The sequence below is a fragment of the Marmota monax genome, unplaced genomic scaffold, assembly GCF_021218885.2.
Source record: "Marmota monax isolate L192 unplaced genomic scaffold, Marmota_monax_Labrador192_F-V1.1 WCK01_AAM20220418_F8-fsc01516, whole genome shotgun sequence".
NCBI lineage: Eukaryota > Metazoa > Chordata > Mammalia > Rodentia > Sciuridae > Marmota > Marmota monax.
In genome coordinates this window covers 39,019-57,808 of record NW_026694823.1, presented here as the reverse complement: position 1 = coordinate 57,808, position 18,790 = coordinate 39,019, and the positions used below count along the sequence as shown (strand labels likewise).

The 18,790-nt window shown below is 32.4% G+C and overlaps 1 protein-coding gene across 1 annotated transcript; it reads left to right on the top strand.

The window, feature by feature from the left end:
* Positions 1-280: 280 nt before the first annotated feature.
* LOC124080238 (spermatogenesis-associated protein 22-like) lies at positions 281-18,737 on the top strand. Its single transcript, XM_046426094.2, has 8 exons — positions 281-746; positions 2,457-2,585; positions 5,642-5,702; positions 5,824-5,919; positions 9,228-9,573; positions 12,422-12,548; positions 15,657-15,754; positions 18,546-18,737. The coding sequence occupies exons 1-8, from the start codon at positions 704-706 to the stop codon at positions 18,735-18,737; spliced, it is 1,092 nt and encodes a 363-aa protein (XP_046282050.1). The 5' UTR covers positions 281-703.
* The last annotated feature ends 53 nt before the right edge of the window (positions 18,738-18,790 follow it).

The window sequence follows — 18,790 nt, the reverse complement described above, 5'->3', positions numbered from 1 at the left end:
GAAATGATCTTAATTTTAAGTTTGTATCTTTGCTTTTCACTCATGCAGTGGGCAAGTAGTTATTGAATTTGATTGAAATATATTAGGAGGCTATACTTGGAAAAATCACAAAAGCAAATACGTTGCAAAAGAAAAAAAATTACAGGAAAAAAAACCCTTTATTTCGTTTGTTGACATTGCAAAAACTGAGTGGAAATTTATCTTTATTTATTTATTTGAATATTAAGTGAGGAGTTAGTCTTTGATAGTCTCAAACTAATAGCCAAAGCATAGTGTCATGAAGTGCAACACAGACTATGGTCTCCTATGGCTAGTTCTGTACTTTATATTTCCTACCTGTGAGTTTGCCAATGCAGTAATCCATTTATCTGATTCAGAATTATGGTATGTCCTTAATTCTGAAGTAAATTGTATAGACAATATGAAAATATGCACATATTAGGAAGCAAGGTTATAATTATTTTGAACAGAGCTGGAAACATAAGTTTTGTTGCAAATACTTATTCAGAAGCAAAGGACTCCCTAAAATGTTTACATTATCAGATTTCAATGTAGCTTTCAAAGATAATTTTCATAATTAATATGCTGGGAATTTATTTTTGTTACAATATGAGTTACAGTGTTCTTTCTTTGAAGGTTTGGTCAAACATTCATTTTGTGAATGTAGAATGCAAAAGAAGATTATAGACTGATATAGAAAAAAATGAAGAGAAACTTAAATGAAAATTCAACTCGAAGTACAGCAGGTATTGAAAACTTCATTTTTGAAGCTTCTTTATTTTGTATATGCCATTTAAAGCTTGTGTAGTTTGTAGGTGAAACATTTTGGAAGGAACTTTAAGAAAGATGAAACATTGAGTCTTGCTTCTTTTTAGGTCCAAAGAGGTAAAGTAAAACTTACTCAACTAAAAGTATTTAGTGACAGAGGTGGGAGTAAAATAAAAACGTAGATTCACTCTGATTCTTCTGCAGATCCTATGTGCTTGAGTTGTTCTTTGCTTTTAAGATAAAAACAACTATATAGATCTATTTTTAGTTATATTTGTGACTGACTTGTTAAAAATATTTCCAGAAATACATATGTTTTCTAAGAGCTATTATTTCTATTTTCCTAACTTATTAGGTAATATAAGGACAGGACAAAAATGGTGAGAACCAGGTCAAAGAATCAATATGATGCACAATGAAGATAATAATAACTATTATTTATGGTGAACATTTTTAGACATTTAATTATTCATATTAATTTATTTAATTCCTCCACCAACCCTTTAAAAATAGATTATTATTATTGTCCCTGTTTTTCCTATAAGAAACCAAGACACAAAATGGTTAAACAAGAAATCTATTAAATGGTAGAACCAGGATGTAAACCTAAGAATGTGACTCTAGGGCTCATATCTTAATCATTATGTTATTCTCCATCTCAGTTTGTGTCATATTGGCACAAAGAGTTGAAGGAAATTGCCCATGTTTATACTTTGAAGTTGTAATCCAAATATATAATTATTACCTAGGTAGTCTCACTGAAGAGCTCACATAATTTAGTATTCCATTAGAAAGTTTTAGAGTCAGTATTCTGTAGTGTAGTGATCGCAGATAGCTAGATGATGGTCTAGTGGCCAGAGATCTGAACTAAGATTTAGGAAGCTTGGGTCCTATCTGGGTTCTTCCAGATAGTTTCTTGGAAGTGATAGGCAAACTTTTTGGACTTCTTTTCCTCTGAGTTTCCTTATAAGATTTAAAATCTATATATTGTGACTTGTGGCCTGACTTGAGATCCTATTTCTGCTACCTTAGTAAGTAGAGTTAGTTTTTTTTTCTTTTTTGTTTGGATTTGATAGTATCTCTCTCTAAGGCATTCTCAAAATTACATATAAAAATATCATTACAGACACTGGGGGTGCAGACTTTGGGTTCCAGACCAAATATGTTGAAATAAAATTTTATAAGAAAGGGTTTATGGTCTTAGTACTTGAGGTTAAGCAGAATTCTAGTTTAAATCTAAGTCAAACTAAACTGGAGAACCATACCCTAAAAGATGTGCTGGTATTATCCAAAGAGTGATTGGGGTTTTGAAAAACATGGTTCAGTGACCTCTGTTGTACACCATGGATTTTCTACAGTTGATAGGGTAATAGGTAAGCATATGAGAGAAATAAGGAAAACAGAAAGTGGAATGAGAGAAGAAATGGGAATAATTTCCAAACAGGAGGAGTTAAAGCAATGTTAAGATAGTACAAAAAAGTACTTTTTAGAGAGATAAATGAAGCTATTTAGGATTTCAAAAAGAATGTAAAAACCAATTCAAGGGCATAGAAATATGCCTATATTAAGTATATTAACATATGGAAGTAGACATTAAAATTGTGCATTATAAGTATTCTATAAGTAGATCTGATTATGTAGTAATTTATTTTCTGTTATGTACTAATTTATTGGTATATTCAATGTAGGCTGTTTGCCTGTACCATTGTTCAATCAAAAGAAGAGGAATAGACAGCCATTAACATCTAATCCACTTAAAAATGATCCAGGTATCAGTACTGCTTCTGACAGTTATGATTTCCCTCCAATACCAACAGGTAAGAAAAGGAGTAAGGTGAAATATTTCAGGAAACAAGAACTGGGATTGTAGAAAATTGCACGTTTTCTTTATAATGAGAGTAGAAAGATTTTTTTCTTCTTTTACTATCCAAATACAGAAATATCTTGGCTTTTCTTTATCATTCTGATACAGGAGTGTGAGTGTCTCTCTACAAGGGTTGCTTAGCATTTAAATGGAGTATCTTAGATTTGTTTTAATGAAGTAGTAAACTACATTGCAACATTTTTTCCTTTTTCAAACAGATATAGATTTTTGTGATCTGTACATTTGGTAATAAAGAATGGAGAAACTCAAGTTGCCTCAGGAACAGGGATAAGTATGCATGGAACACAGGAAAAAATTAGATTTTAGGAAGGGTAGAAGCCCAGGAATTTTTGGTGCTTGGTTCTGATTTCTTTTGTTTTTGCCTTTCTTAATTGCTGGTTCTTTACTTTCTGCTATGGTGTGAAAATTCATATATTGAAACTTAATCAACAATGTGATAGTAGTATTAAAGGATGGGGGTCTGTAGAAAGTGATTAAGTCATGAAGGTTTTGCCCTCATGCATGGGATTCGGGACACACACTGTGCATGTTTCTGAAGGAGCTTTTTACTTCTTCTATCATGTAAGAGGTGCCATCTGTCAGATACCTAATCTATTGGTGTTTGATATGGGATGTCCCAACCTCCATAACTGTTCAAAAGTAAGCTTCTATTATTTCTAAAATACCCAGTAAAGGTATTTTGTTTTAGCAACCTAAATGGACTAAGGCACTCCTATCCAGTTTGTTTTCTTATAGTTTCAACTAGCACATGAACCATGAACTAAGTTGCCATTGCTAGGAGTTTACATAATCTTTTAGTTCTAGCTTTTAGAGGTAATTGATTGACTGTCTTCTGTATCTCTTAATTAAGTCCTGGAGGCAGGGAAGGGAGGCTTTGGTTCATTTTATCATTTAAGCAAGACCACTAAAATCCTGGCTTAGCTTCTAAACCAGTTAGCTGTGGTGGTGAGTGCTGGGAGATATGTTTGCCAACTTTGTACTTCCCTCTGGATGAAGGCTTGGAAAGGCAGACATTTTAAGGTATATTTGGTGCAAGATGGCTGTATACATTTAAACTTGATAGATACTAAAAATTATTAATAGAATATTATGCAACTAGAATTTTTAAAGATCTTTATATACTTGTGTGAGTATATATACATGTGTATATATATATACATACTTGTATTGCATATATAATATATATATACTATATACTTGTATATGTAACATACAAGTATATATGTTATATATATTATATACATAAGTATATGTGTTATATATTACAAGTATATATAATACTATATATAATACAATATATCATAAATAATATATAATATATATTGTACAGAATATATATTATATATACTAATATTATGTATAAAATACATATTATATTACTAGAATTATACTATATTCAGTGTGTATATATGTATTATATGTTATATATAATATAATGTATTATATGTATAATTGTATTGTTAATTTATTATTTTCCCATAGACCTTAATGTAGCTCTAAAATGATTTTTTCTTTCATGTTAGAGGAATTCGAGGTATAAAGTTTCTATTATTCCCATTTTTATGTATAGAAAATTAGAAATTCACATGGTTAGACACAAGTCAGCATTTATCTAGTCATCCTCTATCATTTAAAAAAATTTCTACTATTCCTCTAAAGACTAGGAATGGAACCACCATTTCTTAGTATTTTTCCTTAAGAATTACAGTTACCATACTGTAGTGAGACATGTATAATCATGTTTATAGCAGCACAATTCACAATAGTCAAATTATGGAACCCACCTAGGTGTTCATCAGTGGATGAATGGATTAAGAAAATGTAATATATATATGCATGTATATATGCATGCAGTGAAGTTTTATTCATCCACAAAATAAAAATGAAGTTATGCCATTTGTAGGGAAATGGATGGAACTTCAGAACATTATGTTAAGCCAAATAAATCCAACCCAATTCAGTATGTCAAGGGTCATCTGTCTTTTCTCATGTGGAAGCTAGAGAGAAAAAAGGAAAATAATGTGTGGAATATGTGTATGTAGTGGGGGTGGAATCTCATGAAAATTAAAGGGAAATCAGTAGAGAAGAGGAAAGGGACCATGGAGGAGGAGGAAGAGTGGGAAAGGGGAAGTATTGGGGATTGATAGTAGCCAAATTATGTTGTTACATTGTATGTATTTATGAATATGTAACAATAAACCTCACCATTATGTACAACTATAATGTACCAATAAAAATATGGAAAAAATAAAAAAAGTTCACCACCACTTAAATTTTTTTCTAAGTAGCATGAATGTTGACCTTGAAAACTAATAAGTATGAACTACTTCATAAGGAAATGTTCATTTTACTGAATTCTGAACTCTTCAAGCTCTGACTGAGATTACTATTTGTCATAGAAAGATCTTACACTGGATAAGGAAAAGTACTACATCAGTGTTTTCCAAATTTTTGTCTTGCCTCAAGAGTTGGGCTGAGATATAACCAATCTGTAAAAAAAAGAAATAGAAACTAGAGTATAATAGAAAAGATCAGTGTGTGACATACATAATAAGGATAATATTTGATGGCGAAATTTTGTTATGTTCTCTTATCCTCTTTTTGTTTGCCTCTGTTCATCTCTCTTAACACACATTATGTATGTGTCTGTTATGGATTATGATGATGTATTTCTTGCTGTGGGGTGGAATAAAAAATTGGGATAGACTGCATTTATGTTATAGAGTATAAGAAACAATATTAGAATTTTTATGCTACAAAGTATAAGATTCTATATTAGAATTTATTATTTTTGCTTACAGTACAAGGGGGAGGAAAGATATCTATGAAAATCAATAAGGAAGGCTATTGGCAAATTCAACAATAAAGTGCTATTGAAAAGGATTCCTTTCTCTTAAAGTTTTTACATTTCCCAAGTTAAATAATAAATATGAATTAGTTATTTTGAACAATGTTACCTATTTTACTTTTGTTTGTGTTCTTATTGAGATTGGGCCTGGGAGGCTATGAATCAAGAGTGGGCTCCTTTAACAAAAACAATGAACACAAGGTATGTGGAGAAAAATAAAAGCTAATAAATGTGTGTCTGATGCCATTTTTCTGTGTGTGTTTTACATTTATTGATTTGAAAACAAATTATTTACATTTAACAAGACATATTTCCTTGAAAGCCAAATACCACCTTCAGTTTCTCATCCCCTGAGAAGTCAAGATTCTATTCCTAAATCAATTCAGTCAAATACTGCAAGAAGCCAAAGTGGTTGGAGGTGAGTCTACTTAAAATTTGTCTTCTATTCTTTTTGTCTTTTCTCTCTCCTCCTCTTTCCCCCCTCCTTTTACTTTTCCTAATTTTTTAGATAGAATTTCATTTAGGAGATTTCTATGTTAGTAACTATGGACATTCTCATTGTACTTTTAAATCATCTCTAGATTATATACAAAACTAATATAATATTAATTCTGTGTAAATAGTTGTCATACTATATTGTTTAAGAAATAATGACAAGGAAAAAGTCTGTATTTATTTAGTACAGATGTTATTTTTTCCAAATATTTTTGAGCTGTGGTTGGTTGAATCTGTAGATGTGGAGATCTATGAGTACAGATGGCTGACTGTTCTCTGCTTTTCTATACATATTTACCTTTGCCAGTGAGTTTCATATATGTAATCTCAAATTGCTTTTTAGCATCTTTCTGTTTCAACTTGAAGAACTCTAGTATTTCTTGTAATATATAACCTGTTGAGATCTTTCAGTTCCTTGGCAATTGCTGGTAATGTAACCTAAGCTTAATAAATACTTGTGAACCAGATGTTTCCACATTTACAGGCATTTGGTGAAGGGAGAAGAGAATTTTAGTTTCTTTCTCTTAAAACTAGCATGTTGTCTTTTATTTTGTATCAGTGTGCTTCTCTACTCCAGTAGCTTCCATTCTCTTTAATGATTTTGGCTTTGAACCTAAGTTCTAACTTCTCTAAGGTTTCTAGTCTCACTTCTCCAATAATTATGTCCAGCAATTTGCAGAATTTTCATAATTTTTAAATATGTTACACATATTCTCTTGGAGAATGTTAGAACAGTATGTATTATAAAATTTACAGTATAAATTTTAGAAAATGTTAAAATAATACACATGAATTTTTGGTTGATTTTTCATGATGTTTTATGGTAGTTTAAGGAGCTTTTATTTTCTGGCTACTCTGAATTGTGAGTGATTGAGTATAGTTCAGTAGGTTATTCAAAGTGTAGGAGGTTTATTTAGAATAGCAATCATCAAAAACACAAATAATAATAAATGTTGGCAAGGATATGGTGAAAAAGGAACTCTGTTGGTGGGATTGTAAATTAGTACAATCACCATGGAAATCAGTATGGAGTTTCCTCGAAAGACTGGGAATGAAACTACTATATGGACTGGGGTTTTGGCTCAGCGGTAGAGCACTCGCCTGGCAAGTGTGGGGCCCTGGGTTTGATCCTCAGCACCATATAAAAAATAAATAAATAAATAAAATAAAGGTATTGTGTACAACTACAACAAAAAATAAATATTAAAAAAAGAAACTACCATATTACCCAACTCTACCTTTCCTCAGTATTTATCGAAAAAACTAGAGTCAGCATACTGTAGTGATACATGCATACACATGTTCATAGCAGTGTAATTCACAATAGCCAAGTTATGGGAACTAGCTTAGGTATCTGTCACCAGAAGAATGGAAAAAGAAAATGTGGGATTTGTACACACTGGAGTTTTACTCAGCCATAAAGAAGAATGAAATTATATCATTTACAGGAAATGGATGGAACTTGGGAGCATTATGTTAATCAAAATAAATCATGCTCAGAAAGTCAAAGGGTCATGTTTTCTCTCATGTGTAAACTAGAGAGAAAAAAGGAAAAGAAAAACAAAAGGTAGAAGGAGCTCATGAAATTAAAAAGGAGATCAGTAGAGTAGAGAAAGGGGATCAGGGGGAGGGAGGAGGGAGGAAAATAGAGATACTGGGGAATTAAATTATGTTATGTGCATGTATAATATGCCACAAAGTATATCCCATTAGGGTCATCCACTATATTCTGATGATACATCTGGGGCTACAGGCCCTGGGTAGTGGGTGGCCAGTCCTACTTTTACATCCATATGGACTCAGCAACAGCTTGCTGTTGGGGATTTTGTTGACTATCTGGACCTATATTTTCTTCAACAAGAATGATTCAGGGGAGATGCTGCTACTTCCCTGCTTAGAAGCCCCTGCAACTTGGACTTTATGGTCTGGTTGGGGTGTTGAGGACATGGCTGAGTTGGATTGACTTCTGAGACACCATCTCTGTGTGGGCCCACTGCAAAGGTGAAAGGACTGTAGTTCTCTCAGGGATAGTTCCCAGGCTAGTAATATCTTAATGAGTAAAAATGTTGCTAATGTTAGATGTACTATTAAATAGTTGTGAAGCTAAAAGAAATCTTTCTAGACTATAAATAATAAAAATAATTTGAATAGCCATGAGAGAGGAAAGACAAAATTGTATTTCTGTACTCTCTACTGAAATAAAGTAACAAAATTGTTGTCATAGGAAAAGGAGGGGATCATTGTTGGAAAAAAGTCTTGAGTGTCAGGCAGTTAATAAATAATAATCCTAGTCATATTTTTCTTGGATATTATAATGTTTATGGTATAACTTAAATTTTTTAATTGTGATTTTTTTATTCCATCTTGTTCATATTTAATTTTGCACTTAATTTATTTAACTGTACTTTCCAAATTATTCAAGCTTCGGGTTCTAGAAAACCTAGATTTTTTTATATTACTAGAAAATCTAGACCTTCTTTTGGATTATTTTCTTAAACAAGAGATGGGTTGTATTGATTGTCTTCTTGTAATAATACTGGTGATATTTCCAGGAAAATTATTCAGAATTAAGAACTTGTGACTTGCACTAGCTTTTTCCTTTGGAACTTTAATGTTTAGAAAACACCCTTCTGATTTTAGCCTCATTAACAACATGTTCTGATCAACTGCTACAACTCCATTTAGATTAATGTAGTTAGTAAATACTATAACAGATTGATTAGTATGGCTTTTTAGATACACAGTAAAAGCACAAAATATCTAATTAGAGCTATCTACCCTGTGTATATTCATTTTGCTTGTGATTTAAAATCATTGATAAACCATGGCTTAACTTTAAAAATTTACTTTGTAGTAATTTAAAAATAAATGTATAAAGAATTAATAAGCAAAATCTTTCCACTTGGAGACAACCACTGTCACTTAAAGGCTGGCATAGTTTAAAAATATATGGTGTAGGTTTCTCTTGGTTCTAAACTTGTTAGTAACTTGATATATGACTTTGGGTACACTATTTCCTCACTAAGACTCTTTGTCCTCATCGGGAAAGAGAGGTAATTTATTGTAGAGTTGTCGCAATGATGTGTTTGGAATTTCAAACTAGTTAGTTACAAAGTAGTTTGTAAACTAGGAATTGCCATATAAATAAAATTTTTATGATTGTCTTTTAAAAAAGTATAAAGAAATAAATGTTTTTCCTTTTTCCCTTCTTTTTCTTTTTTCCTATTATATCTACAGAGATGACAACAAAAATACCAGCTTGAAAACTTGGGATAAAAATGACTTTAGACCTCAATGTAAAACAACAAAACTAGTGACAAATGATGGAAAAAATTCTTTTCCAGTGAATTTGGGAACTCAGATACCACAGAAACAATTAAGGGTATCTGAAACTCCTAATTTATCTTATCACAGAGAAACTGAGGTTCCCAGACAAATGTGTTCATCAAAAGTTTCTGGCTCCACAATAAAAGGCCCAGATAAAAACAGTGAATTACAGACATTTAAGCCCAATTTTCAACAAAATCAATTTAAGAAAAAAATGTTGGATGATATTCCAGAAGAAAACACTCTGAAGGTAAACATTTAAATATTAAAGAATGAATGAATGACTTATTTTTATTTTTAAAATGTGAAGTAAATAGCTATTTAGAAAGTTATAGAGGTAAGAATATTTGAAATCAGTCCCCTAGTATATGTTACTTGATTAGCATAAATATCCAGTTCCATTGGAGGGATGAATATTAGTTTGTAAAATATTTTCTTAGCAGGTAACTGCTCTTTTTCATAAATGCTTCAGAGTTTCCTAGTGGATTCGGTGTTTCACTGCTTACTGATTATTAGCATAACAATTTATTCTTTGCTTTCAGAAATTATCCAACTCTGTTTATCATTCTTACATATTTTTCCCCAACAGAGAACAGAAACATTTTTCTGTAAAGGGCCAAATAATAAGTATTTTTGGCTTCATGGGCCACACTATCTCTGTTGCAATTACACAACGATGTTACTCAACTCTGGCACAGCCATAGACAGTATTTAAATGAATGGGCATGTCAGTGTTCCAGTATAAGTGTAAAGAAACATCAAAGATTAGATTTGGAGTACAGGCCATTGTTTGCTGATTTTTGTTTTATCATCTGGACCTATTCTACTTTACCAACCTCAGTATTTCACATTCCGCTAATTCTTCAATGTGCTAGTCATTCCAAACTCTGCACAGTTCTCCAAACAAACATGGCATGCATTCTAATTAATCCCTGCTTTGGTTTGTATTCTCTATATCTGTACCTCAGCTTCATATTCTCTTTATGCACAGTATTCTACTTATTTTTATAAATGTCTTCTATATAGTGTGTGTGCTGGTTATTCTTCCCTTTCTCACTCCCCTGGCCCATTGGATTCTTTATCTCTTCTTCTCTGTACCTTAGAAGGCTGAATCATCTACATAGTACCTCATCCTGGGATTCTTTTACCTGCTGGCTTTTGCTAAAGATCGCCCAATGGGAGTCATTGGGAGGACATCAAAGGGTGGGTGGAGAGGTTGTGTTTTCCCATTTTTCTCCCTACTTAAATGTTGTACTGATGGAAGTGGCTGTGTCCCTACATGACATAGTCTTTTCAGGAGTCTAGCTTTCATGGATTGGATAATTTTATTTCTTTCCTTGTTCTTTCAGCCTGGGAGTGGTAATAATTTCATACTATTGTTAGTTTTGGGTGCTTAAGTTTGTTTTAGTCCATATATCTGTAAAAACAGTCTTTTCAGTAAGCCATCAGGGTAAATTCTGCTTTTCGAAAGAAAAGAGGCTCTCTGGAAACCAGTATAGCATGAGACCAATATAGCATGTTTTATAGTGATTCTCAACTTTGTGATTCCTTGTACATAAATGATATGACATAGTCAACTTAGTAACAGTGACATTAATCTTCAACTGTAGTTTTATTAGAATTGTTGTTAGGAGGAAGAAAAGGGGCAAAGTAATTGTATTTTTTTAAAAAGAGTCCCATCAGGTGTTCTTACAAAACTCATCCTGACAAAATTGTCCCCACCCCACCTGAGCTGGGAAGATGAGGTCCAGGAAGAAGCAGTCCATGGAGAGAGGTGCTGTCTGCTAGGAGATAGAACTCAGGAGGAGATGCAGCCATATGCAAGCTTTTGGAAGATAGTTTATTGGAATTAGGGTAATTCATGGCTTTGTATTTGCCAAATTCACATGAAAAGAACATTATGGAGAGAATTGTGGCCAGTGTTTTATCTCAGAAATAACTAGCGCCTTTTTTCATGATTTCTCTAGTCCCTGAGAAACTATGAGGGCTCAGCTGGTCTGTTAATCTATAGGACATTTTTATGACAATTAAAATATCACTCTAAGGAGGGTCTTTTGTTCCACTGTCAGGTTTTATTAGGCTAGTATAAGCTAATAAAACATAATAAAATTATACAGCTCATATTACATTTAAAACATAGATTTGTAACACTTAAGGCTATACCCAGAAAATATACTGGACTTTGGTGTCAACCAAACAAAATTAATCACACAGATCCTTAATATGTGATTATAATTTTTCCCTAAGTGTAAGTTTCTTTGTTTGAACCACTTAACAAGTTTCATCCTCCACAACATGATGAAAATTTTAACAGCAACTAAAATTCATTTTATATTCTTTTGTCAGACACTTGCAATGGTTGAATATAAGTAAATCTAACTCCTTTCAAAAAAAAATTGTCCCCACCCTTAAAAATTAGTATCTTACATTGTATTCTTAGTTTGATCTGTAAAAATGCTAAACACATTTCTACCTTAGGGTCTTTACACTTGCTATTCTCTCTGACCCACTTCACCATCCACTAAAAATAATAATCTCTCTCTTTGTCCTTTTATCTTGTTTTTAAAAAATACATAGAATATATCAATTCTTAATGTTCTGTTATGTATTTATTTATTGTATGAATCCCCTTTTAGATTATAAAATATGTGAAGGCTGATATCTTGTTAGTTTTGTTCATTATTGCTTCCTTAAAAGCTATGTTTGGCACATGGTAGGTGCCCAGTTAACACTTTTGAAGTGAATCAGTGAATGTGTCTGATTCACCTCCTTGTGTGGAGCACATTGGAGAAAGTGTTTTACTCACAGGTCTATCATAGGATGTGGCACATGATGCTTATTGAATGAATGAACAAATGAATGAGTGGATGAGTGCTGTATAAATGATTCTCTTCTTGATTGCCTCTGAGTGCATCCTGGTTTATCCTTCTATAATATACTAATGATGGTTTTAATTTGGGGAAGTAATTGTATTGAAACTTTTAGTAGTTCTTTTTACATATTTACTTATATAGACCTAGAATCTTTACATAGAAGGTAAAAGTATATGAAGAGAAATAGAAAGATTTTTCTAATGTTATGTTTTTATTTTTCAAAAGGAAGCCTCATGTCGGTTACAGTTTAAGGAAAAAAATAATTCTCTAAGAATTATTTCTGCAGTTATTGAAAGCATGAAGTATTGGTGTGAACATGCAAAGAAAACTGTACTTCTTTTTGAGGTGTTGGGTAAGTATAATACTTTAAAAATATGTCAGGTCATACTATCTGGACAAGTTTTTAATATTGATAGGAATATCTAAGGGATCTTGAAGAAAAAAATTTTGTGAAAGGAAAATATGTTTTATTAGAATTTTTTAAGTTCTTGATTGGGTGTGTCATTGATTTGTATGAGTTAAGTATTTGTGGCAGTATTCTTCTGATTTATAGTGTTATAATTGAAAAGACATTTGCATGTAATCTATCCTCTTGAGTTATATGAGGAAATTGGGCAAATAATTAAAATAGACTTGATTAAAATTATGAAGCTAGTTAGCAGCAGAAATTAGTCTAGAATCAAAAACAGCATACTAATGGAGCACAGCCACATCAGTGTTTATAGCAGCACAATTCACAATAGCTAAACTGTGGAACCAACCTAGATGCCCCTCAGTAGATGAGTATATAAAGAAAATGTGATATATATATATATATATATACATACACACACACACACACACACACACACACATATACACATACACACACACAATGGAACATTACTGAGCAACAAAAGAGAATAAAATCATGGCATTTGCAGATAAATGGATGGCCTTGGAGAAAATAATGCTAAGTGAAGTTAGCCAATCCAAAAAACCAAATGCTGAATGTTTTCTCTGATATAAGGAGGCTGATTCATAGTGGGGTTGGGGGGGGCATGGGAGGATTTGACGAACCCTAGATAGGGCAAAGAGGTGGAAGGGTAAGGGAGGGGTCATGGGAGTAAAAAAGATGGTGGAATGAGATGGATATCATTATCCTAAATACATGTATGAAGACACAAATGGTGTGAATATACTTTATTTACAACTAGAGATATGAGAAATTGTGTTGTATATGTGTAATATGAATTGTAATGCTTCTGCTATCATATATAACAAATTAGAATAAAAACAAATTTTAAAAAAAGAATCTAGAATCTGAATCTCCTTATTCTAAATCTAGCATTTGGAGCAAAGCTCATCCAAATATAAATTAAATCATATTTGAAATACCCTGAAAGAACATTAAGAATACTGATAAGAATAACCACCCTATAACTAATCTGTTTTCTAAATTAGCATTTAAAAGTAGGTGAGTTTTGTAGAATGTTTCTGGAACTTGATCTTACCTAGAATGAAGAGATAAACAAGTAAGATTTGAGATTCAAAACATATTTATTTCCATTATTTAAATTTAATAATAGTATTTATTTAAATTACAAAATAATCCAAACATATGGAAATGTACAGAGAATATAATAAATATCCATATGACCATGTCATAGGTATATTTGATGCCCCTGTATATTTGCCTCTCTAGAGAGAGCTACTGTAGTATCTTTTATGCCCATGATTTTTATCATTTTATAGTATACATTTGATTCCATAAGCTTATATTTTTGGTTTATGTATTACAGAAATACAAAGCTTGCATTTTCAGCCAGTATACTTTTTGAGATTTAGATATGGTGTTTCTTCATTGTTTTAACTTCTATCTTGGGTAGTTCTTTCCCTCTGAAATAAAAGTCTTATTTCTGCTGCTCCCTGAAGTATATTCAAAGAATTGCAGTTTTCATAATAGTAATGACAATTGCAGATTTAATAATATCTATGGTAGACAGACTGTTGGCACCTCAGATGTCTGTGTCCGAATTCCCAAAGCCTACGAATATTACCTTATGTGGTTGAGGGACTTGGATGATATGGTTAAATTAAGGATCTCAAAGTGGGAAGATTATCTTGGAAATCTTGGTGGGCCCGACATAGTTACAAGGGAAGCAGGAAGGTCAGAGTCAGGGAAAGATTGGAATATATTATCCTGCCAGCTTTGAGTTAGAGGAAAGAGTCATAATTCAAAGAATGCAGTGTCTAGAAGCTTTCAAAAGGAACACGACCTTGCCTGACCTGTTTTAGATTTACACCACATTGTCACATTTTTAGATGAATTTCTTTTGGTTGCTCTTTCCCAGAAATAAACTAATGGACTTTTGGGTATCATTATTTCTGAATGGTAACATACCCATCACTGAAACCCTGATCTGTGTATCTGGGGAATGGAATATGCTTTGGCTTAAGTCACAGGTCACCCCTGGATCTGTGGGTGAGAACAAAGCTCACCCACATCTAAAAACAGAATAGATGTGGTTTCCAATAGAGGTTTCCTAAAGGAAAATCTGGATCTTATTAGGATAAATGTAAGTGAACCTCAAAATATCAAATGCCTACTACTAGTACTTAGTAGATGTTTACTGAAGGAATAAACAATGTAATTTGATAAAAATTTCTGAAGATAAGCATGGATTAGTATTTGTATTTTACAGGTAAAGAAATAGCTTTGTAAAGAGGTTGAACAGTTTGCTCAAGGGGAAGGAAATGGGGAGATATAGGTAAAAGGGTACAGATTTTCAGTGTTGTAGGGTAAACTTAGAGATCTAATTAATGTATTCATGGAGGACTATAGTTAATATATTGTATGTTGAAAAATTGAAGAGAATAGATCTTAGGTGCTCTTTCCACATGAAAAAAGGTAACTATGGAAGGTGATGGATATGTTAATTTGCTTATCTGTACTAATTATTTCACATTTTCAGTACCGTATATGTATGTATCTTGTTATATACCCTAAATAATACATTAAAAATAAATTTAAAAACCAATTTCTTGAAGTTACAAAATATTAGTAAGTTGAAGAACTGGGACTGGAATGCATGACTTCTGATTATAATTCAGTGTTTTTACATTAAGCTGTCATGCTTATTATAATAATGTACTTATTATTATAATACAGTAGACTGGTCTGGGAATTTAACCACTATAGAGAACACGGTCTATGGAAAAAGTTTCAGATGGCCCACCATTGCCAATTGTACGAACTTGATATATAATCTGTTTCTAAATAAGAAAGGGCTCAAATATTTTCTTTTCCATAAAATTGTTTCAGAAATATCATTCCTTTTAAAAATGTCTTCTTTATTACTATAAATAGAACTTTAAGAGGTTGATGTGGGAGTTATTTAAACATAACTTTTTGTTACATTTTATTTTATTTATTTGCATTTCTAATGTTGATTTTCCCCCTTATTTCAATGTGGTTTAGCTGTACTCGATTCGGCTGTTACACCTGGCCCATATTATTCAAAGAATTTTCTTATGAGAGATGGGAAAAATACTCTGCCTTGTGTATTTTATGAAATCGTGAGTATTTTTTAAAGCATTCTTTGCAAAGACCATGCCAACAAAACAAAAAATGCAGGCTGTGATTTCAGTGTATTAGAAATTCAATTTGTTTAGTACTTGAAACATTTTGTTTGCTTGTAGTTCAGATATTAAAGTTATTTACTTAATCTGGAGAGCTTCCTATGTGTCAAGCACTGCATTGGGTGCAAAAGATATAATGTGAAATATAGTGATAAATGGCTCCTTCTCTTAAAGAATTTCTAATTTCAAATAGAAAGACAAATACATAAATGTTATAATGTTATATGATAGAGGTATAAGAAGGGTGCTACAGATGTAGATAAGAAGAGTGGGCCAGATCACAGAAGGATGTTCAAAGAGATCATCACCTGTATTATCTTAGATATTTAAGAACCCATAAGAGCCAAATAAGCCCAAGTGTTGGTAGGGCAATAGGTGGGGAAGATTCATTTTAAGGTGAGGGGGCAACATATGGCAAGACATGAAGCTAAGAGAAAGTCTGACTTGTTCAGGGAGCTGCAAGTAATATATAATTACTACAATGAGAAATTAGAAAGTGAAGGGGTTGGAGGTATGGGATTCTGAAGTTAAAGCAGGAGTGGCTTGGGATATAAGCAAAGGCTAGGTAACAAAGGCTAGAGATCCCAAAGGAGGCGGGAGACCTTTTAAGACCTACATGTTTTATGAAAGGTATTGATTTTAATTCTGAAATTGGCCTCAATTCTGAAATCACACTTGGATTCCAATGTTTAGTATACTTCAGTATTTACCAGCCTTATGACATAAGTAAGCTGCTCAAACTATTTGAGCTTCAGGTTTTTAAATATCTGCAAATGGGGAGATGAATTCCTGCTTTGAAAAGTTGTTGTGAGATGAAATGATAAAACAAATGCACAGTGCCTGACACACAGTAGGTGATCAAGAAATAGTAATTGTCATGTTAATTATTTTAATATCTTGGATGTTTATTTTTTCCAGTGTAAGTATTTTTTAAAACCGTTATTGAACTATAACATATACAGAAAAGTACACTATTTCTAACTGTATAGTGATATGAAGCATCAAAGTGAACACTTCCCAAGTTAAGAAGTAAAATGTTGTTGTCATCTCTGAAGCCCCATTGAACTTCTTCCCATAAATTGTATCATATGGTATATCTTTTGAAAAATGTGTGGTATCACTCAACACAATGTAGGATTCATCTATGTTATTGCATGCAGCTATAGTTCATTCATTTATGTTGCTACATATTTGGTTATGCAAATATTCCACAATTTGGAATTTTATTTTATTGTTGATGGACATTTGGGCTAGTTAAAGAGTTTTTTTGCCGTTATGAATAATAAGCATAATGAATATGAACTTTTTTGTATATATTTCTTGTGCATATGCATGCATTTCTGTTTGGTGTATCTGTAGAAGTAAAATTGCCACGTTATAGAGCTAATATAGTGGTTATTGCCAAAGGATTTTCCAAGGATTGTATCAGTTCATACACCAACAAGGAGTGTAGGAGAGTCATGGTTTCTCTGCATTCTGTTTTTTTGTGTGTGGTGCTGGGGATTGAACAAGGCAACACTATACCAACTGAGCTATATCCCCAACCCCTCTCTGCATTCTTATCAACAGTTAGTATTGTCTTTTTTATTGTAGCCTTTCTGAGCAAGTTAAATGTTCCCTCATTTCTCTGCCTGGTGACCAGTGTTGCTGAGCACGATTTCATATGTTTATTGGCCATTTAGATAACTTCTTTTGTAAAGTCTGTTAGGTCTCTTGCTTTTTTTCCAATTGAATTACTGGTCTTTTTCTTATTGATTTATGGGATTTTTTTGAAAAGCTGTTCTAGGCACAAACTTTTTGTTAATATTTACTTCAAATATTTTTCTCATATTCCATGGTTTGCTTTTTCACTTTTAATGGTGGCTTTAATGGAGGGAAATTCTTCATTTTATTGTAGTCCATTTTAAAAATCATCAAGTCTTTTCCTCTGTTTTAAGTCATAACCTTTTAGTGAAAGAAGTTTCTGAATGCTTTAGTTTTATTCATGATTGAGGGGGTTTAGAGATTTCTGGTCTTTTATTCTGATTAATTAGTTCCCTTAAATGTGTAGCTTTGTTTTGGTTCCAACCCTAAACCTGGGGTGGGGTGGGAGTGATTGCTAGAATCTCTTTTCTTGGGATCATCAGACTCCATTTTTTGTTTTCCCAGCTCTAAGACTGTTAAAAATCTCCGCTCACTTCTTAGATTCTAAATTACCTTTCTGTAATGGCAGATATCTTAAGGGAGAATGCATCCCCAAATCAGGCTTCATCTTGAACTTTCATGCTGTCCAGATGAGGTTTATATAACTCCTCACTGCTTTGATATGTCTGATGCCTATGCAGGGGATTTTAAACATTTTTTTTAGTACAGCTATTCTACTTCTCAGCTGGTAGTTAGTTGATATGAACCACCTTTTTTCTGCCATGTACTGAAAGTGGAACTCTTGACAGTCTGACAGAAGAATGGATAATTTATGTGCCATTACATTAAGAATTATTAAGTTATTTAATAAGCAGCATCTTGCTCTATCTTGTAAGAAGCCCTGTCCAAGTTCATGTCTTTACTCTGTGACAGGGCATCCATATATGACTAATTGTCATAGACTTTGTCAGCAGTGGGGCCCTGACTCAGGTGAGGAAAGTATAATATTTGGGGTGATTATTTCTAGTTGTTACATTATTTGTTAAAAAATTAAAATTTAGATGAAGTAACAAGTTTTAAAAAATATTTATGTTTTGAGAAACAGGATCGTGAACTTCCAAGACTGATTAGAGGCCGAGTTCATAGGTGTATTGGAAACTATGACCAGAAAAAGAACATTTTCAAATGTGTTTCTGTCAGACCAGCATCAGTTTCTGAACAAAAAACTTTCCAGACATTTGTTGAAATTGTAGATGCTGAGATGAGTTATTATACTAAAGTAATGAATGAAATTTAGATAGTATAAATTAAAGCATTTTCTGATATTGTTTAATTTATTGTTTGTATAGT